We start from the raw sequence: 26,410 nt of genomic DNA on the forward strand, positions 1-26,410 counted from the left end.
TTTATTAAGACAAAAACAACAAATCATAGCAACTAAATACCTTTAGTTTTTGATTGAGCCACTGCAGTTTCTGTTGTAGAGCCTTATTTTCTTTATTTACTTCCTGTGCAGCCTCCATCTCTGAAGCTAACTGTCGCTGGAAAATGCACTGATTCAATCCCATATTTTTCTCCAAGTCCTTTAGTAAAAAACAAAACACAAAATACAAGCATACCAGATCATGTGTTACACTTGGTCAATCATTATACTCACTAAACATGTTTATCAGTAAATATGTTTTTAATTCAGATAAAGAAAAGGAAAATAATTTGAGAAAAACTCTTCCATGACACAAATAAACATTTTAGAGCTCTTAAAAAATGCAATCCATCGATTCAATTTCAGTTATTCAAGAGAAGCCAACTAATTAACCCTGATCTGACATAGTATGCATAAATAGTAGTAACAAGTTTCTTACCTGTACCTAGTTATCCATCAATTACATAGTACATATATTTACCAGTTTTTAATTATTTCCCATTGTCAGGCTGAAACACCTTTCTAATTGAGACATATGCGTATGGTAGTCATTCTTTTGATACTTCTTCTACGGCGCCTAGCTATCTTATAGTGTCTCCAAAAGGGAGCCAATGGAGTGGATAGGCTTAAAGTCCAATCCCTAGGTGCCATCTTCAGATTTTCAGGATCTACCCGATGTATACCCTCATTGAGGAAGAGGGAGGGCAGTCTGCATGTGAATCTATCGAAGAACTACAGTTACAGATAAATAAAATTTTCTTTTCTGGCACTTTATAGTTCATAGATTCCTGAACGTTTGAACTAGATTACAAAGTAGTACAAGCAAGCAGTAATGTGAAAATGAGGCTAACTATGATATAACTCTGGAGAACCAGTGACAAAGCAGGTGTTCTTCATGGGCTCTAATGCCAGTCAGCGCACAGTTGAGTAGTAAAAGGCAGCAATAATCAGGATGCTATTGCATATACTGCACCATTGATAAAGACTCCCCTATAGGCTACTCTCTTTGCTCCTCTTTCCATTCTTCTGGTCTTTCCATCCATGCAACAGCGCCTGGTGAAATTATGCAGCATTAACCACACAGTCACCTTGAAGAGGTACAGTAGTGGCAATCCGCCTGCCCAATATGTGCAGACATTCCTCTGTCAAAGCGTGCTTTTACTAATCTGTGAGGCCTTTCATGTGGTTTGATACAGCACAAAACAAGTTACAAAGTCAACATTTCTTATTTCAAAATGCTTTGACTCCCTTAACTTCGACTGAAGGACAAAAATCGAAGTGTCCAAGTTTTTTGCCCTTGTTCAGCCAAATCCCAATGTGCTCTGAAGGGGAGGGAGTGAAAAGATTTATCTGCCTGCAACAAGGGATTTGAAGACCCGCATCTGTAACAATTCTTTGCCTTGAAAAAGCCCCATGCGTACACGCCAAATGGGGTGAAACACATAGGGGAAACAACCTTTACAACGCAACTTTTACAACGCACTACCATTACAACGAAATTTTTACAACGCAAAAAACATTACAACGCATGTATTTACAACGCATGTTTTTACAACGCAGGTACCTTTACAACGCATACCATTACAACGTAAGTATTGGTAAGTATATAATTATATTTAAAATGATATATGTCTGGGTTTTTTTTAGGGGTATTTTTATAATTATATTTAAAATGTTATATGTTTGGGTTTTTTTTAGGGGTATTTTTAGAGTTCAGGGTCAGTTTTCAGTGTTTGGGTAAAGGGGTATTTTTAGGGTTCAGGGTCAGTTTTCAGTTTTTGGGTAAAGGGGTATTTTTAGGGTTCAGGGTCAGTTTTGGGTTTTTGGGGTACAGGGGTATTTTTAGGGTTCAGGGTCAGTTTTCAGTTTTTGGGTAAAGGGGTATTTTTAGGGTACAGGGTCAGTTTTCAGTTTTTGGGTAAAGGGGTATTTTTAGGGTTCAGGGTCAGTTTTCAGTTTTTGGGTAAAGGGGTATTTTTAGGGTTCAGGGTCAGTTTTCAGTTTTTGGGTAAAGGGGTATTTTTAGGGTTCAGGGTCAGTTTTCAGTTTTTGGGTAAAAGGGTATTTTTAGGGTTCAGGGTCAGTTTTCAGTTTTTGGGTAAAGGGGTATTTTTAGGGTTCAGGGTCAGTTTTCAGTTTTTGGGTATTTTTAGGGTTCAGGGTCAGTTTTGGGGTTTTGGGTAAAGGGGTATTTTTAGGGTTCAGGGTCAGTTTTCAGTTTTTGGGTATTTTTAGGGTTCAGGGTCAGTTTTGGGTTTTTGGGTAAAGGGGTATTTTTAGGGTTCAGGGTCAGTTTTGGGTTTTTGGGGAACAGGGGTATTTTTAGAGTTCAGGGTCAATTTTGGGTTTTTGGGGTACATGGATACAGGGTAAAAATAAAATTAAATTAAATTAAATTTAAATTAAATAAATTAAATAAATTAAATTTAAATAAAATCAATTAAATGAAATTAAATTAAATGAAATGAAATTAAATTAAATTAAATGAAATTAAATGAAATTAAATTAAATTAAATTAAATTAAATAATATTAAATTTAATTAATTTAAATTAAAAAAATTAATATATACTAAATTAAATTAAATAATATATTTAATTAATATCATTTAATATAATTAATTTAAATTAAATTAAATTAAATTAAATGAAATTACATTCAATTAAATTAAATAATATAAATTTTAATTAATTTAAATTAAAAAAATTAATATATACTTACCAATAATTACGTTGTAATGGTATGCGTTGTAAAGGTACCTGCGTTGTAAAAACATGCGTTGTAAATACATGCGTTGTAATGGTTTTTGCGTTGTAAAAATTTCGTTGTAATGGTATGCGTTGTAAAAGTATGAGTTGTAACGTCATACATCCACACATTGTAGTATCCTGCATATTATATTGTAAGGTGTTTAACCAGCCCTGCTCTGCCAGTGCCTGGCTCTGACTCATTAGAATGTTGGAGTCTGATGATGCCTCGGAATGTTGGGACTGAGAGAGGCAGAGCGACAGTTGGTCATGGGCTGAGCAGCTGACAGGCAGCTCCTGGCGGGGCTCTGATCTACAACATATCTACATGATGTCCTGAACCTTACGCCTTGTTATCTTCATGGAATAAACATCATGAAATACAACCTTCCTGAGTCGACCTCCTTCATCACTACATATTTTGGTGACAAGATGACGAAGAACCTACAGCTACAAGCAAATCTCAGGTACCTGACTTACAAGTGGACCTGGAGATGGCGCAAGGTACAGAAATTACACTGGGAACAACCACAATTTTAAGAAGAAGAGGTATCCACAAGAAGGAAATAACTGCGAAGAAAAAAAATGTGTTTTCTACACAGTAAAATGAAGACAACTACAAGGAAGGAACAAGCTTCTCACATAAAAGAAAAGAAGACATCAAGAAACAAGTAAGCATAAAGCACTACGCCTTTAAGCCCCACCAGTGGCCTCACCACCGGCCAGCCCTTGCCCAGGCATTCTGTGCTTGTACAATATTACTTATTATGGATTTTGTGTTCCCAATTATGCTTGCATCATCAAGCCTATCAAGATTCAACGTTCATATTTTTTTGGGTCACGAAGGTGCATTTCCTGACACAGTATGGCTTACCCTAAGGACTTACAAAATCGTTTAATTACATGGAAATTTGTCTTCTACTAGCTGTGTTTCACACATCAATCTACACCTCCTTGCACATGCCGTTCACGCCGAAAACACTCAAAATCACCACAGTGTTTGGGAAGACATTCCTGTCATCGATTATGGGAAGAAAGGTTTCTGCCCACTATCTGACCACCACGCGATGCATTCTAACCATTACAATCTTTTATGGCAAGTAACACAGCGCCGGTGATGGTGTGATTATGGGGCCATGACTGACTGTAAGCAGTATGTCACACGGATTTCCTACGATTTTGTGTTTCAACAATATAAGGACTTTCTCTCCTTTATCGAGTCTGTCACTGTGGCAATGTTGTAACTGATTTTTCTTATCTCTGCATGGAAGTTGAGGGGTTTAACATTACAACATCTTGTGAGTCCGTTTTTTCATCACTTTTTCTCTCATGAAAGACCCAGCTCTTGTTGCAGTTAAACCGCTACTTTGCTGTTTGGATTAATAAAGATTGTTCTGGTTCTACGTGCACGTTCTTACCTTCATTCCTCATTGGGTGACGCTCATCCATCATTGCCTAGTTGCTAGGCAGTTCCCCGAGCTGCTCTAGGACGCTTTTAAACATGTGCGCGCCGGGGGCCTCCAGGCCCTGCGCATTTTAAGTTCTGCCATGTTTCTGTTTATTATTCTTCCTGTGCAAAGCTATGTTACGACAGAACTACATTGGACTTGCAAGAAGAACCCAGTGGGCGCTTAGTATCCCAGAACTAAAACATCGGCGATGCCTGTATATGTGAGGTTTGCATATTTCACACAACCTACACGCCACATCCATTAACCAATTCCTTGGCTAAGGGCCCGATTCACATAACTAACTTAAGACAAAATCCTAAACTTACTACTTTTGGTATTCACAGAAGTTAGCATTTTGTCTTAAGTTTGTCTTAAGACAAACTTAAGACAGACTTAAGTTAGGATTTTGTCTTAAGTCTGTCTTAAGTCTGTCTTAAGTTTGTTTTAAGACAAAATCCTAAATTCTGTGAATACCAAAAGTAGTAAGTTTAGGATTTTGTCTTAAGCTAGTTCTGTGAATCAGGCCCTAAGTTTGTGAGGTTTGTATATTTCACACAACCTACTTGGGCGCCACATCCATTAACCAATGCCTTGACCTAGGGCCAGATGTAGGTAAATCTGATTTACCGACTCTAGAATACCGAATTTTACCGATTCGGTATTCTAGATTCGGTAAATCAGATGTAGGTAAAAATTCGGTAATTTTTACCGAACCTGTATGATTCGGTAATTGTCATTGATTCCTATGGGCCTGTAGGCCCATAGGAATCAATGTCAATTACCGAATCGGTAAATACCGATTCGGTAAAATTACCGAATTTGCAAGGGTGACAGGGTGTCACTTTGACACCCTGTTGCACCCCTGATTTTGGCTTGTGTGCCATGTGGCATACATACATGCCCTAAGGGCATGTATGTGTGTCACATGGCACAGGTGTACATGCACAGATGTGCATGTACACAGGTATTCGTTATATACCATGCAATAGTATTACATGGTAAATAACGAATCGGTAATGGTCTGTGGCACTCTTTGAAGTGCCATCTACATCTGGATTTACAGATTCGGTATATTTACCGATTCGGTATTTTACAGAATCGGTAAATTTACCGAATCGGTAAATTTACAGATTCTGTAAATTTGAAGGCCCCTACATCTCCATTTGCAAATACCTCCCAATTGGCCCTATGTTTTTTTTTGCTGTGTCATTTACACTTTGTGAGAGTGAGGATCAGTTCTCTTTTACTCTGCCCTCATTTCCAGCATCAAAACGACTAGCAGTTCCACTAAAGTTGTAGTCCTACTTTCTTTACAACAATTTCATAAACATTTTATGTGGTAAGATAAGCATTAAGCACATCGTGGGATTCATCTTCAAGAGTGTATTCACAGATTCATTATGTGTTCACGGTTTGTCACATCACGGTTGTAATATTTGTGGGGGTTACAATATGTTAAGTATTCATCTATTTACACTCTTCCACAAATGTATACAGTGCTTTGCTTATCTTGGATTGTATTTCAAAGCTACATAGCTGTCTAGTTACCCTTTCTGGGATTGTTCGGTGAAGGTTGGGGAACGTTATCTCACATTGGAACATTATCTTACATCTCTGACCTAGGGTACACACCTTCATGGTCCTTTTCGCAGTTGTTCACCATAATCTTACTTTCCTATATAGGGATGGCTATGGATTCTAGCCCTATTATCATACACACATTTGCCTTCTTGCTGTGTGTTAATAACACTTTACGTTTTCCCTACACAGGATGGGTATGGGTACAAGCCCCATTTTCCCATGTACTCTAACCTGGGAATGGGTACAAACCCCATTTGCCTACATAGGTTACACACAGTTCTTACCCTTACACAGGGCACCATAGCATGGGTTTCATTCCCGATTTACATTACATAGTACCCTCACACAGGGCACCGTCTTATGGGTTACAGTCCCATTTACTTTTACATTGTCACCCTCACACAGGGTGTCTTATGGGTTACAGTCCAATTTACTTTTATATTTTCACCCTCACACAGGGCGTCTTATGGGTCACATTCCCATTTTACATTTACATAGTACCCTTACACAGGGCACAATTTTATGGGCCTCATGCCCATTTACATTTACTCAGTCTCCCTAAACAGGGCGTCTTATGGGTTACAGTCTCATTTAAAGTGCTCCTCACACTCTTGCACAAGACAAGAGGATGGTCATGGGTTTTAGTCCCAGTGGCTGATATTGTCTTTTGACTCTAAAAAGAGAGAGTTTTCCCAAATAAACCCAGAAAGGACCGGGAAGTATCAAAATCAAGTAAAGAAATTCCTTTCTGTGTGTTACAAATCATATACTGGCATTTCCTTTCCAACACACCATTTGTTTAGACCAATTTCACACTACATATATAGCCCTGTACACAACATTATAATCAAAACATAAAAATATATATATATCTTAGTACTTTTTATTAAAAGAGGTTTCAAATTAGATACAGGTTTGTTAACAATTCATTAAAAAAAATCATCCATATTCCTCATAACAACATTAAGTTCAATTTATGTGAATTTCACAATGAATCAATACATGTTACGCAGTACATCATTACAATAAAACAATATTTATACATATAAAATCCGTATGTCGACGCGTTTCGGTGCTTCGTTTTTATAATACACCTTCCTCAGGACGGTATGGGTTAAAAACATCAATTCTTCTTTCTAAAATTAAATACATACAATTAATGGAATTATACTTATATATGGAAAGCTTTTTTTTGTTTTTTGTTGTTAACGGGCTACTAAAGTGAGTGGTCATAAACAGATCTTACATTATTATCAAATTATTCGGGTACCAAATATATCCCTGGGGTCACAGTAAATGATGGACCTCTTCTTCAACTCTGTATTTCATCAGAGAATCTGTGTGCAAAGCAATATACATTTTTAGTTGTTATATTAAATATTTAATGTCTGGTATTTGTAGACATCTGCCCCAGTATGTACTTACTTATTTATTGCCAAGCGGCGACACGCTTCGTATAAAACTTTTAATATTCAGGTTTATTCGTTCTTGACCTTGCTTAAACGAGGATATTTCTTTCTTTTATCTCCTCTCAGCGTATTTCAAGGTTCCTTCCTCTTTATACTTTGAGGGAATAGTCAGCATCTAGGTATATAATATACAGTATAAGGGACACCTTACCCTCTAGTGATTGTTACAATTAAAGGATATATGTCTACCTAGTCTTCATTTCTATTGGTTAGGGCGTCCTTATGTATACTAGTCATTCCAGTGGGGCATTCTGTTCCCTCCATGATTATAATTCGGGGTGTGAGACCAACACATGGTTTTACAGTTTTCCCTTCATGTTTATGAGATAGGAGTACAATACTACTCCTCTTCGTTCATGTATACTTAGTATGCATTTTGGTTGTCAGGGCCATTGATTTCAATAAAGGCACTCCGACAACGGACTCACCTAAGGCATATAGTGGTTGTATTATATTTCAAAGCTGATTCAATCACTCTTTGTGCTAATTCCCTGAGGTAATCACCGAGATTCACGGTAGTCTATATTTTCTAACATTTCTAGCATTTTGGTTGTCGGGGTCATTGATTTTAATAAAGACGATCCGACAGTCAACTAACTTAGGGCATTAGGGGCCAGATGTAGGGAAATCGTATTTACCGATTCATAAATACCGAATTTTACCGATTCGGTATTTATGAATCGGTAAATATGAAGGAGGGAGATTTAGGAAGAATCGGTAATTGAATTACCGATTCTTTAAAATTCGGTATTTACCAATTCGGTAAATACCGAATCGGTATTTCCTATTGATTCCTATGGGCTGCAAGGGTGAAGGGGGTGTCACTTTGACACCCTCTAGCACCCCAAATACAGGTATGTGTGCCATGTGGCACACAGACATGCCCTAAGGGCATGTCTGTCTGTCACATGGCATAGGTGTGCATGCACAAATGTGCATGCACACCTGGATTCGGTATTTTACCACCCAATTGGATTGTGTGGTAAAATACCGAATCTGTAAGGCCTTTGGGACTCTGAAGAGTCCCACCTACATCAGGAAGTTACAGAATCGGTAAAAATACCGATTCGGTGAATTTACGGAATCAGTAAAATAGGGCCCCTACATGCCAATTCTGAACGGTTAGGCTCCTACATCTGGCCCATAGTGATTGTATTCGGTCCAATACTGATTCAATCACTCTTTAAACAGATTCCCTCAAATAATAACCGCGTTTCTAGGTAGTCTATACTTTCTAACATTACTGCGTCCCAAAGGACATCCATAACAAACATCGAGTTCGGCTTACCTCACCTCTTGTGAAAATCGTAGCGGTCCGCCTTCCCGGTCTCCCTGGTATCCCGAGTCAGATAAATCGCTACTGTTGCACGCTCTATTTATATCCAGCGTTGCTTCAATTACACTGATTAACGAGTTACAGCTGAGACTGATCGGGTGAGAATTAACCCCCGGTCTCGCCATCTTAGTAGTTTTTGGTGGTAGTTTCTCCATGATATTCAAATGGAAAGCGGACTAAAGCCTACATAGGACAGAGGCCCGGATATCAATATGCTATCACGGTCTACCCGCCTATTGTTCCTTATGAGTGTCCTTTAATGCACCTTCAGATGGGCATCACATCGATTTATTAATTACGTTAGATGTTTATATTTTCATATTCGCTAAATGTTATTCAGGGCCAATCGCGCTATATATAAGCGTCCGCCATTTTTGTAGTTTTGTGATAAACGTAGTTCAGATATGTAAACAAAGAATAGAAAACGGGCTCAAGTTTCCGTAACGGAGAACCCAAGTATGAATGTTTCACCTACTTCATTTTTTTGAAATACTTGTTGGGTCTCATTTTAAACCTTTGCCCATAAGCATCACAGACATTTATCAATGATTGTATGTCCCTATTTAATTATTGTGTATCTTAGGGAACCTATCTCGCCTTTGGTTATATCCGCCATTACTGTAGTTTTTTGTGGCGACGGAAATTCTGATATTGGTTTCAATGGCTCGATATGTTACCCAGGGGCCCATGGTTGGATTAATGTCTTCTATTTATTAATACATTTTCGACAATTTAACAATCACAAAAATAACTTTAACAATGGAATTTATACAGCAAACATTCAAATTTTTATTATAGCGAATTTTATGCAACACTCCAATAATATCGTACTTCACCGCCATCAAAACTGATTACATCACATATTTTTGCAACGTGCGGTATTTATAGTGATTATCATTAAAATAGTATCATCAGCTATGATTCAATCTGTAGAGCCCCGCTGTCATCATCGGTTTAAATATAACCCCGGGTGCTTATATATGCTTGTATTTATACTATTCCATCTTATATTGTCATTCTAAATCACTATCCATAGAGCAGACATACTACTATGACTCTTAGTTAGTACTTATGAGCCCATAGATCTCCAATCTCTGTATTACACTTAATATTACGAGTCCAGTGTTGGTTCATTCTGGTTGTGCTGTTAGGGCCTATGCCTATACATTTATATGATTCAGAAAAGGGGGTGGTGATGAACAGAGTGCCTGAATTAAGCAGACCACTCTTACCCAGTCCAAAGATCAGGGCTTGATCCATCACCGTTTTTTAGCTCACTGCACCATCCCAGCTCAGAACTTGGCTATATGCAAATCAGTCTGTTCCTGTCCCAGTGCATGATGGAAACAGGGCAAACCAAACTACCAAGCCAATTCTTGTACTGGGAAGGAAACGAGCTTCCGGGGACCGGTTTCTGCCATTTCAGGCGTCGTCGGCCCGGCTTGCTTGAATCCTGATGGTGCAATGAGCAAGGGACTCACATCTGAGTATACCCTTCCACGCTTATGGTGGACAAAATGATTCAGAAAAGGGGGTGGTGATGAACAGAGTGCCTGAATTAAGCAGACCACTCTTACCCAGTCCAAATATCAGGGCTTGATCCATCACCGTTTTTTAGCTCACTGCACCATCCCAGCTCAGAACTTGGCTATATGCAAATTAGTCTGTTCCTGTCCCAGTGCATGATTGTGGTTCTGAAAAATATGGATCCGTAATAGTACCGGACTCGAGAATAAAAACTTCGTCGAAATAGGACGAATTTGGTATCAAAAGACCGGAAATGACGAGTACATCAAGCACATGTATTTTCAGTATATTCGAGTGACAATTTCACCTCGAAATCGTCATTTACCTTCTGAACCCTTAGTTGCATGTTGCCCTCTACATAGGCCTTAATCCAGTCAAATTTGATTCCACAAGGACACGTACTCCTTAATCGACTTCTTCCTGACCCCAGTACAAGTTAGAACCATTGCCCCAGGCCGAACTCGTTAGGTCAGTTCCCTCCCAGTGGCCAAGCAAGATAGTATCTAGGCCCAACCGGCCATAAAGCCATTTCAGCACGCACACCTGCCATATCTCGCTCACATCTTTCTTCACTCCTTTTCCTCACTTATTTTATGGTGGGGAGGTGACCATCTTTATTAGGGGTCCAGCGATATCTGATGAAATGTTGGGCCTTGCCGGATGATTTGTTATGGGTATCACGACGTGAAATATGTACATGTCATCATGACTCTGCTTTCTTTTTGTAATCAGTAACCATAAATGAAATACCGCGCACCCAAGGAATGTTTCGCCAAAGGGCAAATGTTATGTATAAGAAGAGAAGCCTAACTTTGTGAAAGTGTGCAGTCTCCTGAATATACTGGCATTGTACTTCTAGGACCCTGTCACCTTGGTTGCAGCCAATAAACTAATCTTTGACTTCACCTAGAAGACTCTGAAGTTTCTGTGGGTCTGACTCAGGAGAACCCGAGGTCTTTGGTGTGTTGATCCCCTGGCACCGCTGGGTTACCGGTTCGGTACCGGTTCCTAAAAACCCAGTACCTCATGATGGGAACAGGGCAAACCAAACTACCAAGCCAATTCTTGTACTGGGAAGGAAACAAGCTTCCGGGGACCGGTTTCTGCCATTTCAGGCGTCGTCGGCCCGGCTTGCTTGAATCCTGATGGTGCAATGAGCAAGGGACTCACATCTGAGTATACCCTTCCACGCTTATGGTGGACAAAATGATTCAGAAAAGGGGGTGGTGATGAACAGAGTGCCTGAATTAAGCAGACCACTCTTACCCAGTCCAAAGATCAGGGCTTGATCCATCACCGTTTTTTAGCTCACTGCACCATCCCAGCTCAGAACTTGGCTATATGCAAATTAGTCTGTTCCTGTCCCAGTGCATGATGGGAACAGGGCAAACCAAACTACCAAGCCAATTCTTGTACTGGGAAGGAAACAAGCTTCCGGGGACCGGTTTCTGCCATTTCAGGCGTCGTCGGCCTGGCTTGCTTGAATCCTGATGGTGCAATGAGCAAGGGACTCACATCTGAGTATACCCTTCCACGCTTATGGTGGACAAAATGATTCAGACACTCTGTTCATCACCACCCCCTTTTCTGAATCGTTTTTGGCCACTATAGGTGTGGCAGGGTATACTCAGACATGAGTCCCTTGCTCACTGCTCCATCAGGATTCAAGCAAGCCGGGCCGACGAGGCTGAAATGCCAGAAACCGGTCCCCGGTAGCTTGTCTCCTTTCTGGTGAAGAATTGGCTTGGTAGTTTGGTCTGCCCTGTTACCATGATGCACTGGGCCAGGGACAGACTAATTTGCATATAGCCAGGTTCTGAGCTGGGATGCGGCAGTGAGCTAAATAACGGTGATGGATCATCCCTGATCTTTGGACTGGGTAAGAGTGGTCTGCTTAATTCAGACACTCTGTTCATCACCACCCCCTTTTCTGAATCGTTTTTGGCCACTATAGGTGTGGCAGGGTATACTCAGACATGAGTCTCTTGCTCACTGCTCCATCAGGATTCAAGCAAGCCGGGCCGACGAGGCTGAAATGCCAGAAACCGGTCCCCGGTAGCTTGTCTCCTTTCTGGTGAAGAATTGGCTTGGTAGTTTGGTCTGCCCTGTTCCCATGATGCACTGGGCCAGGGACAGACTAATTTGCATATAGCCAGGTTCTGAGCTGGGATGGGGCAGTGAGCTAAATAACGGTGATGGATCAAGCCCTGATCTTTGGACTGGGTAAGAGTGGTCTGCTTAATTCAGACACTCTGTTCATCACCACCCCCTTTTCTGAATCGTTTTTGGCCACTATAGGTGTGGCTGGGTATACTCAGACATGAGTCCCTTGCTCACTGCTCCATCAGGATTCAAGCAAGCCGGGCCGACGAGGCTGAAATGCCAGAAACCGGTCCCCGGTAGCTTGTCTCCTTTCTGGTGAAGAATTGGCTTGGTAGTTTGGTCTGCCCTGTTCCCATGATGCACTGGGCCAGGGACAGACTAATTTGCATATAGCCAGGTTCTGAGCTGGAATGGGGCAGTGAGCTAAATAACGGTGATGGATCAAGCCCTGATCTTTGGACTGGGTAAGAGTGGTCTGCTTAATTCAGACACTCTGTTCATCACCACCCCCTTTTCTGAATCGTTTTTGGCCACTATAGGTGTGGCAGGGTATACTCAGACATGAGTCCCTTGCTCACTGCTCCATCAGGATTCAAGCAAGCCGGGCCGACGAGGCTGAAATGCCAGAAACCGGTCCCCGGTAGCTTGTCTCCTTTCTGGTGAAGAATTGGCTTGGTAGTTTGGTCTGCCCTTTTCCCATGATGCACTGGGCCAGGGACAGACTAATTTGCATATAGCCAGGTTCTGAGCTGGGATGGGGCAGTGAGCTAAATAACGGTGATGGATCAAGCCCTGATATTTGGACTGGGTAAGAGTGGTCTGCTTAATTCAGACACTCTGTTCATCACCACCCCCTTTTCTGAATCGTTTTTGGCCACTATAGGTGTGGCAGGGTATACTCAGACATGAGTCCCTTGCTCACTGCTCCATCAGGATTCAAGCAAGCCGGGCCGACGAGGCTGAAATGCCAGAAACCGGTCCCCGGTAGCTTGTCTCCTTTCTGGTGAAGAATTGGCTTGGTAGTTTGGTATGCCCTGTTCCCATGATGCACTGGGCCAGGGACAGACTAATTTGCATATAGCCAGGTTCTGAGCTGGGATGGGGCAGTGAGCTAAATAACGGTGATGGATCAAGCCCTGATCTTTGGACTGGGTAAGAGTGGTCTGCTTAATTCAGACACTCTGTTCATCACCACCCCCTTTTCCGAATCGTTTTTGGCCACTATAGGTGTGGCAGGGTATACTCAGACATGAGTCCCTTGCTCACTGCTCCATCAGGATTCAAGCAAGCCGGGCCGACGAGGCTGAAATGCCAGAAACCGGTCCCCGGTAGCTTGTCTCCTTTCTGGTGAAGAATTGGCTTGGTAGTTTGGTCTGCCCTGTTCCCATGATGCACTGGGCCAGGGACAGACTAATTTGCATATAGCCAGGTTCTGAGCTGGGATGGGGCAGTGAGCTAAATAACGGTGATGGATCAAGCCCTGATCTTTGGACTGGGTAAGAGTGGTCTGCTTAATTCAGACACTCTGTTCATCACCACCCCCTTTTCTGAATCATTGTACATTTATATGATCATCATTTGAATATTCAGTTAATATTATCACAATTCTGTACATTTCAGCATACATATATTTATAGTCATCATCTTATAGGCTTTTAATCAGTGCCATCACAGTTCTATTCTCACTGTTCTCATAATGATTGGTCTTCTACTACAGCTCTGATTAGATATACAGCTGTTAATAAAAAGTACTAAGATATATATATTTTTATGTTTTGATTATAATGTTGTGTACAGGGCTATATATGTAGTGTGAAATTGGTCTAAACAAATGGTGTGTTGGAAAGGAAATGCCAGTATATGATTTGTAACACACAGAAAGGAATTTCTTTACTTGATTTTGATATTGTCTTTTTACATTCTGTAATTTTGCTGTATTTTATAACTCTTTCATCGTATTGTTATTGTTTATTGAAAATGAGAGGAAATATTAGTTATACTGTATGTATCTACTCTTCCTCTTCTCTGTTTTCTTATTCGTCCAGCTTTCCTCATGGTGTCATTCACATTGACATCCTTGGTTTCTGGATGCACATATCTTGTTGTCGTCCTTTGTCTCCAGCCTTCTCTCGTTCGCACTTTCTTTCTTTTCCTTCCTTGTTTAGGAGGAAATCAGTTACTCCCTCTTTCCTGTGTCTGTGTGGAGGCTGGTGTCCGTTTTCCGTCGTGCCTCGTTCTTTCTTCCCTTCCTGCCTGCCTGGCCAGTGGGTGCGTTCGGGGGTTAGTCTTTGGTGCGTCTGAGTTCTTCTGCCCCTTGTTGTTTCCATCTTCTGGTTACTCGTTTTTCCCTCATATCTTTTCTATGTCCTTGAGTCTGTGTTATCTCTATCGGTTTCCGCTTTACTCTTCTCTTCCTCTTCTCCTTCTTCCTCCTCGTTTTCTTCCACCTCTCTCTTCGTGCTGCTTTGCTTACTCCTTTCGTTGACATTGTTCCTGTTCCTCTGCTATTCTTCCTGGTTATCTCTTCCTTGGTTCTCTTTCGCTATTTGTTATTCTCTTATTGGGTTAATGCTTCTGTTAGAACGAAAGGGGATATGTAGTATCCTGCATATTATATTGTAAGGTGTTTAACCAGCCCTGCTCTGCCAGTGCCTGGCTCTGACTCATTAGAATGTTGGAGTCTGATGATGCCTCGGAATGTTGGGACTGAGAAAGGCAGAGCGACAGTTGGTCATGGGCTAAGCAGCTGACAAGCAGCTCCTGGCGTGACTCTGATCTACAACATATCTACATGATGTCCTGTACCTTACTACTTGTTATCTTCATGGAATAAACATCATGAAATACAACCTTCCTGAGTGGACCTCCTTCATCACTACACACATGTTAGCTGTGAATAATTTGTAACACCTTGTGATAAATATTTAAGTTTCAAGACCATCAATAACTATTAGATTAATTAATAATTATACAACAAATGACAACCTTTGGACGCCAATACTTCTTCTCAATTTAAAATATGGAGAAATATATAACACAAGGGATCAAACTATATCTCTATTATTAATCATGATTGGACTGTGGATTTAATGGGTATAATCCACTTAATAGGCTGTCCTATTCTGAACATAAAAATTGAGTCATGTCTAAATTGGCATAGACCCCTAGCCTATTACTCCTACACTCCTAGGATGTACAGGTTGTTCTAGGCACTCTTCATTTAGCAGTGAGAGCATGGCCCTTATGCCGTGCTCTGAGGCGTATGTTTAGACTACAAATTGCTTAAAGAAGTTTGGCACATTGAGCACTGGTGCAAAAAGAACAATTGATGAACAGAATGCTGCACACGGCCTCCTTCAAGGTGTTGAACACTTTCTGGCACATCTCTCTCCAGATCACCTTCCAAGACTGTTTTTTCAGAAGTTAGCTAATCAAGGAGGCAACAATGGGGCCATAGCCCTTGACAAATCTCCTGTAATAAGCTGTGAGGCCCTGGAAGGCCCTCTCCTCTGTCTAGGTTTTGGAAGCTTCCCAAGCCAGGATGGTTGGAATTTTAGGGTTAAGGAGCTGCACAGGTAGACTATGGAACCCTGCCCTTTCGGGCACTTACTGGCCTTGATAGTCAGGTCTGCCTTCTGTAGAACCTTAAGTACTCTCCCGAGGTGGTTCGAGTGGTCCTCCCAGCTAAAGCTGAATACCATAATATTTTCCAAGTAGGCGGCACTGAAGTCCTCCAACCAAGCCAGCGTCCGGTTGACTAACCTCTGGATGGCAGGGGCATTCTTTAATTCAAAAGGCATCACCCTGAACTGGACATGGAACTCTGGGATGGAGAATGCAGACGTCTCCAAGGCCCCCTCGGTTAAGGCAATCTGCCAGTAGACCAATGTCAAATGGGAAACAGCGTTTACAACGCTGTCAATACCACATGGGTAGGTTACAACACGGACGTTACATCATCCGCGTTGTTACCATGCATGGCATTACATTGCAAGTCGTTTCTACGACTTGCGCTAGATGGCACGCAACACCAGGGAATGTGTTGGATTTTAAATCCAACACATTCCCTGCTGTTACGCTAGTTGGAGGAGGAATATTAATTTATAAATCCAGCGCGCCATCTAGTGCAGTCGTAGAAACGACTTGCGATGTAAAGCCATGCACAGTAACAACGCGGACGATGTAACGTCCGCGTTGTAACCTACTGTGTGGTAATGTATGGCGTAGTAACGTCATACATTCATGTCAAATGGAAGGTACTCAGGAACTTGGCAGCTCTCATCCAATCAATGAGCTCATCAGCTTAGGTATTGAGTGTGCATCAGTCTTGGTGATTAAATCAAACCTTCTATAATCCACACAGAACCTGAGTTCTGTGGTGGTGCCTGGTGGGGCAGCCTTGGGTATCAGTATCACTGTGTTGGACAAAGGGCTGTTGAAATTCTCAATAACCTCTAGCTTCAATCATCTTGGTCACTTCTTCCCTGATGCTGGCCCTCACTTTGTCAGATAGCCTGTATTCTTCACTGGCATACTGCCCCCTGTGTCAATGTTGGGGTACACCAATGGGCGAGCCCAGGGTAGATAATTACTCCAACAGATGGCAGCAGTCTCTCTCTTGTTGAGGGGTGAGAGAGGGGGAGAGGTTCACTCTCTCTACTGATCCATCATGCTCTTTTGAGGCAATCCGGGAGAGGTTCACTCTCTTTCTCCTCACATCTATCTGTCACCAAGAGCATAGAGACCACAGAGCTCTCAAAGTTTGGCTTGAGACAGTTAACATGCAGGACCCTTGGGGGGTTCCTGGGGGTCTGAAGGACTACCAGGTAGGTGACCTCCCCTTTGCACTCCTTGATCTCATATAGGCCAGTCCACTAGTCCTGCAATGCCTGGAGCTTGACTGGCTCCATCACCCACACCTTCTGACTAGGTTGAAACTCGACCAGAGAGGCTTTCTCGTCATACCAGAGTTTCATGACTTTCTGGGTGAAAGCTAGATTCTCAGTGGCAGTCTTCTAGAGCCGCTTCATTTGGAATCTAGGGCCAACATGCAGCTGACTAGTTTCTTGTAAGCTTGCTCCCACCCCTTCTTTACAAGGATCACAGGCCCTCTGACAGAGTGGGAACACAGAAGCTTGAAGGGGCTGAAACCAACTCTCTTCTGAGGCACCTGAGCAAACACGCATGGCAAGACGATGTCTCATTTTCACTTCAAAGGCTCTTCTAGGTCCATTATTATGCCTTTCAGGGTCTTGTTGAACCTCTCAATAAGCCCATTAGTTTGGGGAAGATAGGGTTTCGAGAACTTGTAGGATACTCCACACTCGTCCCACATAGACTTCTTGTATGCAGACATGAAGTTGGTACCTCGGTCAGATACCACATCCTTGAGGAAACCTACTCAGGTAACATCGCCATCAGTGTCCTAGCCACAGCAGGCACAGTCACTGTTCTCCGCTGGATGGCTCCGGGTACGTTGTGGCATGGTCCACAAAGACCAGGATGAACCTGTCACTCAAGGCTGTCTTAGACTCCAGAGGCCCCATAATATCAATGCCCACTCTTTTAACGGGGGTACCAACAACAGGAAGGGGACAAGGGTAGACTTCTGCACTCCCCCTCTTCCCACTTGCCTGGCAGGTAGGACAGGACCTACAGAATGCATCTGAGATCAATTTCATCTGGGACCAATAAAATTGGGTGACCAGTCTTTCAAAAGTCTTGGTCTGCCCTAGTTGTCCTGCCAGGGATACATCATGAGCCTGTCCCAGTAGGAAGGCCCTGTAGCACTGGGCAACCACCAACACAAAGATTGCCTTAAGTTCGCTGTATAGGAGATCATTCTCCCTGTAGATGAGGTGAACACCAGAGGTGTCTCCATTTGCCAGGGCTCTGGCCTGGCGCCATCGCGAGTGGGGCACTTCTGCACTTCACAGGATTGTGCTCAGGAGGTACCCCCATCTGCTTGCCAACCAGCCAGTTCAGGTAGGTCTCCCAGGGGAGCAATGTCTTTCCCTGCAGTTACCAGAGCATCTCCCTCAGGTTCTGCTTCCTCCTGGTCCATGGAAATCCTGGGGGGAAGGTTTTCCACCCTCCCTGTCCCTTCTCTTCTTGGCAGGTGCCATCGCAGCCACCGACGTCATCAGGACCCTGATGGACAACGGGGACACAACCGCTCTCATCCTCCTAGACCTCTCGCCCGCCTTGAATACCATCTGCCACCGCATCCTAATAACGCGCCTCCACAACACTGGGATCCAAGGAAAAGCCCTGGACTGGATCACAGGATCCAGAGAGTCCGCCTTCCTCCTTTCCACTCCACGGCCACCAAGATCATCTCTGGCGTACCCCAAGGCTCCTCGCTCAGCCCAACCCTCTTCAATATCTACATGAGCCCCCTCGCCGCCATCGCTCGCAATCACAACCTCAACATCATCTCCCACGCTGACGACACCCAACTGATACTCTCCCTCACCAAAGACCCAGCCACCGCCAAAACCAACCTCCAGGAAGGAATGAAAGACGTTGCGGATTGGATGAAGCTCAGCCCTCTGAAACTCGACTCAGACAAGACAGAGGTCCTCATCCTCGGACAATCCCCATCCGCCTGGGACGACTCCTGGTGGCCCATGGCGCTGGGCACCACACCGACACCCACGGACCACGCTCACAACCTGGGATTCATCCTGGACTCCTCCCTCACGATGACCAAACAAGTCAACGCCATCTCATCTTCATGCTTCAACACCCTGCGCATGCTCCGAAAGATCTTCCGGTGGATCCCCACCGAAACCAGAAAAACAGTCACCCAGGCCCTCGTCACCAGCCGACTGGACTACGGGAACGCCCAGCACGCAGGAACCACAGCCAAACTTCAGAAATGGCTTCAGCGCGTACAGAACCCATCCGCACGACTCATCCTCGACATCCCTCGCCACAGCCACATAACACCCCACCTGAGAAACCTGCACTGGCACCCCGTCAGCAAGAGGATCACGTTCAGGCTCCTCACCCACGCACACAAAGCACTCCACGACATGGGCCCGAATACCTCAACAACCGCCTCTCGTTCTACACTCCCACCCGCCAGCTCCGCTCCGCCAGCCTCGCCCTCGCCATCGTCCCATGAATCCGCAGCACCACAACCGGAGGAAGATCATTCTCCTACCTGGCTGCCAAGACATGGAACTCCCTCTCCGCACAACTACGACTGACCCAGGACCATCTCACCTTCAGGAAGCACCTCAAGACCTGGCTATTCGAGCAGTAACAGCATCCTCCCTCCTTTCATCTCCTTGAGACCCTCACGGGTGAGTAGCACGCTCTATAAACGTATTGATTGATTGATTGATCATACCACTCTTTCCCTTTGCACCTCAATGCTTGGGTTCCTACGCCGCTTGCACAAAGATGCCTGGGCGTACAGCCAATCACGCTCTGCAAGATGGGTAAGGCAGACACGAATCAGACTTGGTTGACATTCGAGGCAAAAAATGGCGCCCGTACACAACAGGAAGACCCTGATCATGCCCTGGAAGATTCGCTGCGGGAGATAGGGCAGCCATAGGACCTTGACATGAAGGAATTACTCCTTGCTATGCGGCAGAGCCTCACATCCATAGAAAGCAAAATGGATGTGATGAACACCCATATGGACGCAATAGTCAACAAACTAGATAAACATGAGTAGCGTATAGAAGAGACAGAGCGCCCCATCTCCGACACAGAGGACAGTACAGCAAAACTACAAAAACAAGCAGCACAGATGGATAAACATCTTCATATCATTGCTGCCAAAAATGAAGACCTTGAAGCGTGCAGTTGCCGCAACATCATAAGCATGATTGGCCTCCCGGAGAGCATCAATACTGGCTGGATGGAGGAGTACATTGAGCAGCTGCTTCGAGAAACGATTGGTGATGATGTCTTCTCTTCCCAGTTTATAGTAGAAAGGGCACACAGATCCTCGGGCCCTAGAACACCACCTGGGGGCACACCACACCCTATAATCGCACGGTTGATCAACTACCGCAACCGTGATGTGGCACTCAAAATGCCATGTGAAAAAAGGAATCTCACTTTCCAGGGTAATGCATTCACTCTCTACCCTGACTTCACAACCGCTGTACAAGAAGAAAGACAGAAGTTTACACCCGCCAAGCAGAAACTCTGGCAGGTGCAAATTAACTACGCGCTCATCTATCCGGACAGACTGAGGGTGACCCACCCAGGCAAGCAACATTTCTTTACAAACCTGCAACAGGTAGATGACTTCCTGAAACGCATTAAGCGGTCCAACAATCTGAACACTTCACAAGAACAAGCACAGGGATCGTCCTCTCCGGACAGAGCATAGCATGCCCCACGCTCCTTCTGTTCCTAATCTTCTGGGGATGGCATGCTTATATGCTTGCTTTCCTCACTCTGGATGCGGTAACCTCCTTTTTTTCAGTTGCTGCGACAACAGAACTCAGTCACGTCCTCCTGATGGACAGCAATGATGGATGCTTCACATTCAGATAAGTTTCCTCCTGGGGATGAATGACTCTTAGTATCGAGCACCCCATCCCTACCGAGGTCATTTAGCCACCGCCATGCAACTCGGAGGGGAGGGTGTCTTTGTGTTTGCACCTAGGAGGTCCCCCCAGGGTGATCCCCCTTACTGCAGATAACAATGCAGGATGTTTTTTGTTCATCGGGTTATGTGGGAGGGGGCGGGACTAGTTATTCTGGTATGATTGGGATGCTACAGTGGGTGGGGTGTGACGGGGTATGTTTATGGGACATGGTACACTATTGAAAGAGACACAGAGGAATGACACTCTCCTTGAATGTATTGTTTCAAGCTTGCAGTTGTAGTTCGTACATTGCTATCTTTTTGAGATTCCAACTCTTCATATGGCCGACATAACCACTAAGCAGAATCTGCACCTCTTGAAGTAGAAAGTTAGGGGACTTGGTGACCCGAGGAAACGCAGGCAAGTTCTGGCCTATTTGGACCGCCATCACATCCACATTGCCTTACTACGGGAAACGCACCTTAACCTTAGTCAGGTTCCATCTTTTGCGGGGAAGTGGGCTGATTTCAGGGCATTCTGTTCCTATTCCTCATACGCCAAAGGTACAGCCATACTTATAAAAATGGGCACTGCATTTATTCCCGCTGGGTCATAGCAGGATCCACTGTATGGCCTGGGGCAGATTGGATACAGAATCTGTCACAATCAATTGCTGCTATGGCACCAATGTTGTTGATCCTGACTTCTTCGCCATGCTTTGGGGGGAGAATCTAGACATAGGCTCCACTCATCTACTCACCTAATATGGGGGGGGGGACTTCAACACTACCCTTAATCCAGAGATGGACAGGTCAAACCCGGCACTGCAGCACTATCCCAGTTTGCATAAGCATCTGCGCAACCTCGTGGCTGACCATGGGTTATTAGATGCATGGCAGAATTTGCACCCATACAAAACTGAAGGCACACATTACGCAGCCTTACATGCATCTTGGGCTAGATTAGATTACTGCCTGATTTCACGTGGACTAGGCCCGTCGATAATATCAGTTACTCATTTGGCGAGAACACACTCCGACCATTCTCCTGTCGGCTTGTCACTACATCCTCCAGGGTATGACTCCCCTACTAAGTTTCGACTTGGTACACTACACTTCCTTTTTGCTTTTCCAAAGCAAGGGGGGTGGTGTGAGAAACTACCTTTTTGCCCCTGTAATGATAAGGTTTCGCAAAATACTCTGCACCTTATTCTTTTTTGTGCTCTGTACAAGGTCCCAAGAAACACTTTTATTAGACCATTACTACTATCCTTTGGATCATGCAATTATAATGAGGGATATGAATATTTATTATCTTTGTCAACCCCAAACATTTGTAATGCTGTGCTTAGTTTTATTAGATCAGCTTTTGTTATTAGAAACCGATACTGAATGTACTGAAATCTAGAAATATGTAAATATGTACTGTGGTTTTTACTGCAACTTGTGTTTTTATATTGATGTGTACTTTTATGATTCCTTTGTGGAATCGAAATAAAGTTATTTGAACGAACGACTCCCCTACTAGAAATTGAAGACTATCGCCTCTCACTCTACTGGACACTGCATTCCACAGCGAGCTGGGGTAATAAATTGCAGATTTCTTCCAGCGAAACCTAGGGTCCGGTGACAGCATGGTGACGGTTTGGGAGGCCTTCAAGGTTACCATCTGAGGTTTCCAAGAGTTCAGAAGTATTACGCAACATCCAGGGCACCCTGAGGAAATTGGAAAGTGAACTCAAAATGCTAGAGGCCTCAATGCTAGGTAGTGCAGACGTCACAACACAGCGGACCTTCCAAGAGAAACTTGCAGAATACATAGAGACAGCGGACCGAGAGACTCGATTCAGAGGCAAATACTGGAAGGCAGGCAGATATGGTGAGGGGGAGCACCCGGGCAGAGCCCTAGCAGAAGTAACCCGCAAGCCCCGTTTCTCTAACTATATTCTGGAGCTTGTAGGGCCCGATGTCGCTCAATACAGAGACACTGCTGACATTTGGGTTGTACTCCACTAGTAGGTGCGGCATGCAAGACTTGGCTCCCTATCTGGATGATGTTGCCTTGGGATGGTTGGGGGACTGGCAGAGGGAATTTTTGATTGCCTCATTTGAATTGGACGAAATACCAGAGCCTATTATGCAGATGAAGTCCGGTAAAGCCCCTGGGCTCGATGGGCTCCCTATAGGTTTTTATAATGCATATATAGACCAACTTGCCCCCATCCTGCAGACTGTTTATGAGGAGGCGCAAGCAGATGGCATTCGTCTGCCCTCGATGAGAGAGGCGCTAATCACTTCCTTATTAAAGCCAGGGAAGCCTGCAGATCAATGCAATTCATACAGGCCCTTGTCCCTTATCAACAATGACGCTAAAATACTAGCTAAAGTATTGGCTAATTGACTCAATCTGCTGATGGACAAATTGGTTCTACCGGACCAATCCAGATTTATTCTAGGCCGAGCAACCACGCATAACCTGCGAAACCTCTTTTCCATATTACAGAACGCAGCTCCCGAACTAGCCATTGCCGTGGGTTTTTTAGATGCCACAAAGGCGTTCGATTCCGTTGAATGGAAATATTTGCTTGGCATCCTGCAGCGCATGGAGATGCCGATGGGATTCCTCTCTTGGATTGGTTTGCTGTACCACTCCCCAACTGCAAGGGTCTTAATAAATGGACATTTGTCGCCTGCCTTTTCAGTTACTAGGGGTGCCAGGCAGGGGTGCCCACTCTACCCCCTGCTGTTCGCGCTGGCTGTTGAGGCACTCACAGCTCGATTACAGCAGCATCACCAAGACAAAGCTCTGAGGTGCCCCGCATGCCAGGTCTTCATCTCATTATATGCAGATGACATTACCCTATATGTCAGGGACTCAGAGCAAAATCTAAATCCTCTACTGTGAAAATTCATAATATTTGGTAGACTCTCGGGGATTCGTATAAACTGGGGAAAATTGCTAATATTTCCCCTCACCCCCGCCGTTTCTCAGTTCCCCTTGGATTACCCACTTGAGCGGTACAGCACAGAGGTAAAATATTTAAGCATCCATGTCTCCAGAGATAGGGAAGAGCTCATGCGCCTCAACTATGGCAGGACATTGGATCAAATCACTAGCCGTGTCGCACGTTAGATTTATTTACCACTATCTATGGCAGGGCGCATCTCCCTAATTAAAATGGTGGTCTTGCCACAGGTGCTCTATCTTTTCATGAACATTCCATATTATCCAGGAAGGTACATCTTCACCGCTTTACGCTCAGAAATAATTAGATTAGTGTGTGTGTGGGGGGGGGGGGGGGGGAACTGCGCCTACAGTGGGACGTACTAACCAGGCCATACTCACAGAGCGGGTTTGAGGTTCCGAACCTGGAACTATATTACATATGTGCTCAAGCTCATTATGCCTATTTTTGGTTTCACCCTCCCAAATACATGCCACAAATAGTGGTGGAGGAGTGGCTTGCAGACCCCATCCCATTGGCCGGTGTGAGATGTAGTATCCCTCAGCCTCGAGACAAAGACACCACGACAGTCACATGTACACTGCTGGCCTGGAGACGAATCATGAAACAGTTACAAGCTCCTATGCTCTAATCTCCGCTGCTCCCTCTGCTGTATCATCCTGCATGCAGCTGCTTGAGGAGACAGTTTTCGAGCAAAGCATGGCGAAGACTGGCTTTACAGGCTGGGGGGACCTGTATCTCGATGGGACGTTCCGCTCCTTAGAGCACTTGTTCCAGACTCAGGCAGGGCATGCGCGACATTACCCCCGAGTATCCACTGGAGCCCCCGGAATTGACCCCTCTGCACATGATGCTTCAAGCTTAGACCCCGGCACATGCCATCTTGACACTCTATCACACAATATATACGCAACAAGGGACAGAACGATGCCACACTCGCACACAGTGGGACAGGGAGCTCGGTTACGAGCTATCAAACAAGCAGTGGACGTACTGCTGTCAACAGACAGAACAAGTGTCGGCAGCCACCTGTCACGACTTGCTCCCTGCGATCTCGTGTCCACCACCTGAGGGCTGAACTGTGGGACTTTTCAGTGTTCCAATAAGCCTCCAGACCCTCCTCTTCATGTATATACTGACTTCCAGCCATTTGGGCACTATTTGGGAATTGACATCCATTCCCAATCCATGCCGTGTTTTGTGAAAGCCAGCCTGCTCATACTTGAAGCCAGCGTGCTCATGTTTGGAACTCCACTACCTAGAATTCCCTGCTCACTGCTTTGTCTCCACCCCTGCAGGCCAAAGATGGGTAGAGGAATGCAGCTCACCTGTGGCTGGCTGCTGCTAGCCTGCTCACACCTGCTGCATGTGATTACTGTGAGCTCTCTTAAGCCCCAGCTCCCCTCAGCCCAGTGTTGGCCATTGTAGCTGTATACCAGTGAGACCAATCCTTGTTTGCAGTGTTTCCTGAGCCTTTAATTTCCATGTTTCCAATGATTCCTGAGATTTAGCTATTCCTTGATTCAAAGAATTCACCTCTCGGTTCCCAGACTTATGAACCATCTTGGGGTGTATAAGGTAACTCGGGTCTCCGTGTCCGGTAAGGAGGTTGGATCATTTGCAGTCCATATTATCTATCAATTGAGCCATAGGGCTGATAGCTCCTTCTGGAATGAACTTCTGCAAGTATTTATGTGTCTTCCTGTGTGGCTGATCTACTTCAAATTTCTTACTTGCACATTACATTTGTTACCGGGGCCCTCTTGTGCAACAGGTTTTGCTGTTTTTCTTTTCTTGTTTCATACATTTTTTTAAATGTATAAAAAAGAAAAGTTAAAAAAAAAGATCAATATCTACTATTCTCTTGGGTAAGAAGTATCCTGGCAGATATACACGGATGTAGGAGCAGGGGATACATTAAAAAACTGCGAATTCCACTTTATAAAATACATATAGCATTCAGTCCCCTGAAGTACTTGGCCAGCGCCATTCATGGAGCTCTTTTAGCTCTTCTCTCTATTTCTACCTTCAACTACTCAAGATCAGAGTTTGATTTTACATCTGCCAAGAATCCCCATGCGGCTTGAGGGTCAATAAAGATGCAGCTTGTGCCATCTCTTTATATATGCAGTTGAGCCAGTTAACACTGGGATGAGGCTCAGTCCGTCTTTAGACAAGTCATTTTTAATCTTTTGAAGCTCTATTCTTCAGTTGCATTGTTCTACTAGAGACCTATTCCCTCTGTTGCAGAGATTCCAGTTAAACAAGAAAATTTCCAGAGTCCGGATTTTTCCCTCCAGGCATTTTTGTCAACAGACGTGTTGGTGAATGTACTTCTAGTGGGGCTGTTTCTCCATTTCCCTTGCTTTCAGACCGCAGTAGTTGTTGGGCTTCATCTCATATATTTTTCCCATCTTGTACTTTGGGGAACCCCAGAAATCTCAGACGTGAGGCCACCAAAGAGTTTTCTAGCATTTTGACCTCGCTGTTCAGTTGACCACCACAGTAATTGCACGTTTTAAAGTCATTCTATGTTGCAAATGCCTCATTCTGTCCTCTGATTATTTTCATCACCTCTGCTAGGCATTGATCTAAACCCAGAGTTATAGCTCTTCCTGTCAAAATCTTGCTTCCAAACACCGTCAATCACTGTGATC

General features: G+C 44.1%; 1 protein-coding gene across 2 annotated transcripts in view; it reads right to left on the reverse strand.

Annotated features, from left to right (window-relative positions):
* LOC144762824 (lebercilin-like) overlaps window positions 1-26,410 on the reverse strand; it is a 2,038,162-nt gene that overhangs the window by 926,220 nt on the left and 1,085,532 nt on the right. For both annotated transcript variants that reach the window (XM_078648105.1, XM_078648106.1), the window contains one exon: window positions 41-178. In XM_078648105.1, the coding sequence (XP_078504231.1) occupies window positions 41-178 (138 nt within the window). The remainder of the gene's footprint in view (window positions 1-40; window positions 179-26,410) is intronic.

This window comes from Lissotriton helveticus, chromosome 6 (genome assembly GCF_964261635.1).
Source record: "Lissotriton helveticus chromosome 6, aLisHel1.1, whole genome shotgun sequence".
Taxonomy (NCBI): domain Eukaryota; kingdom Metazoa; phylum Chordata; class Amphibia; order Caudata; family Salamandridae; genus Lissotriton; species Lissotriton helveticus.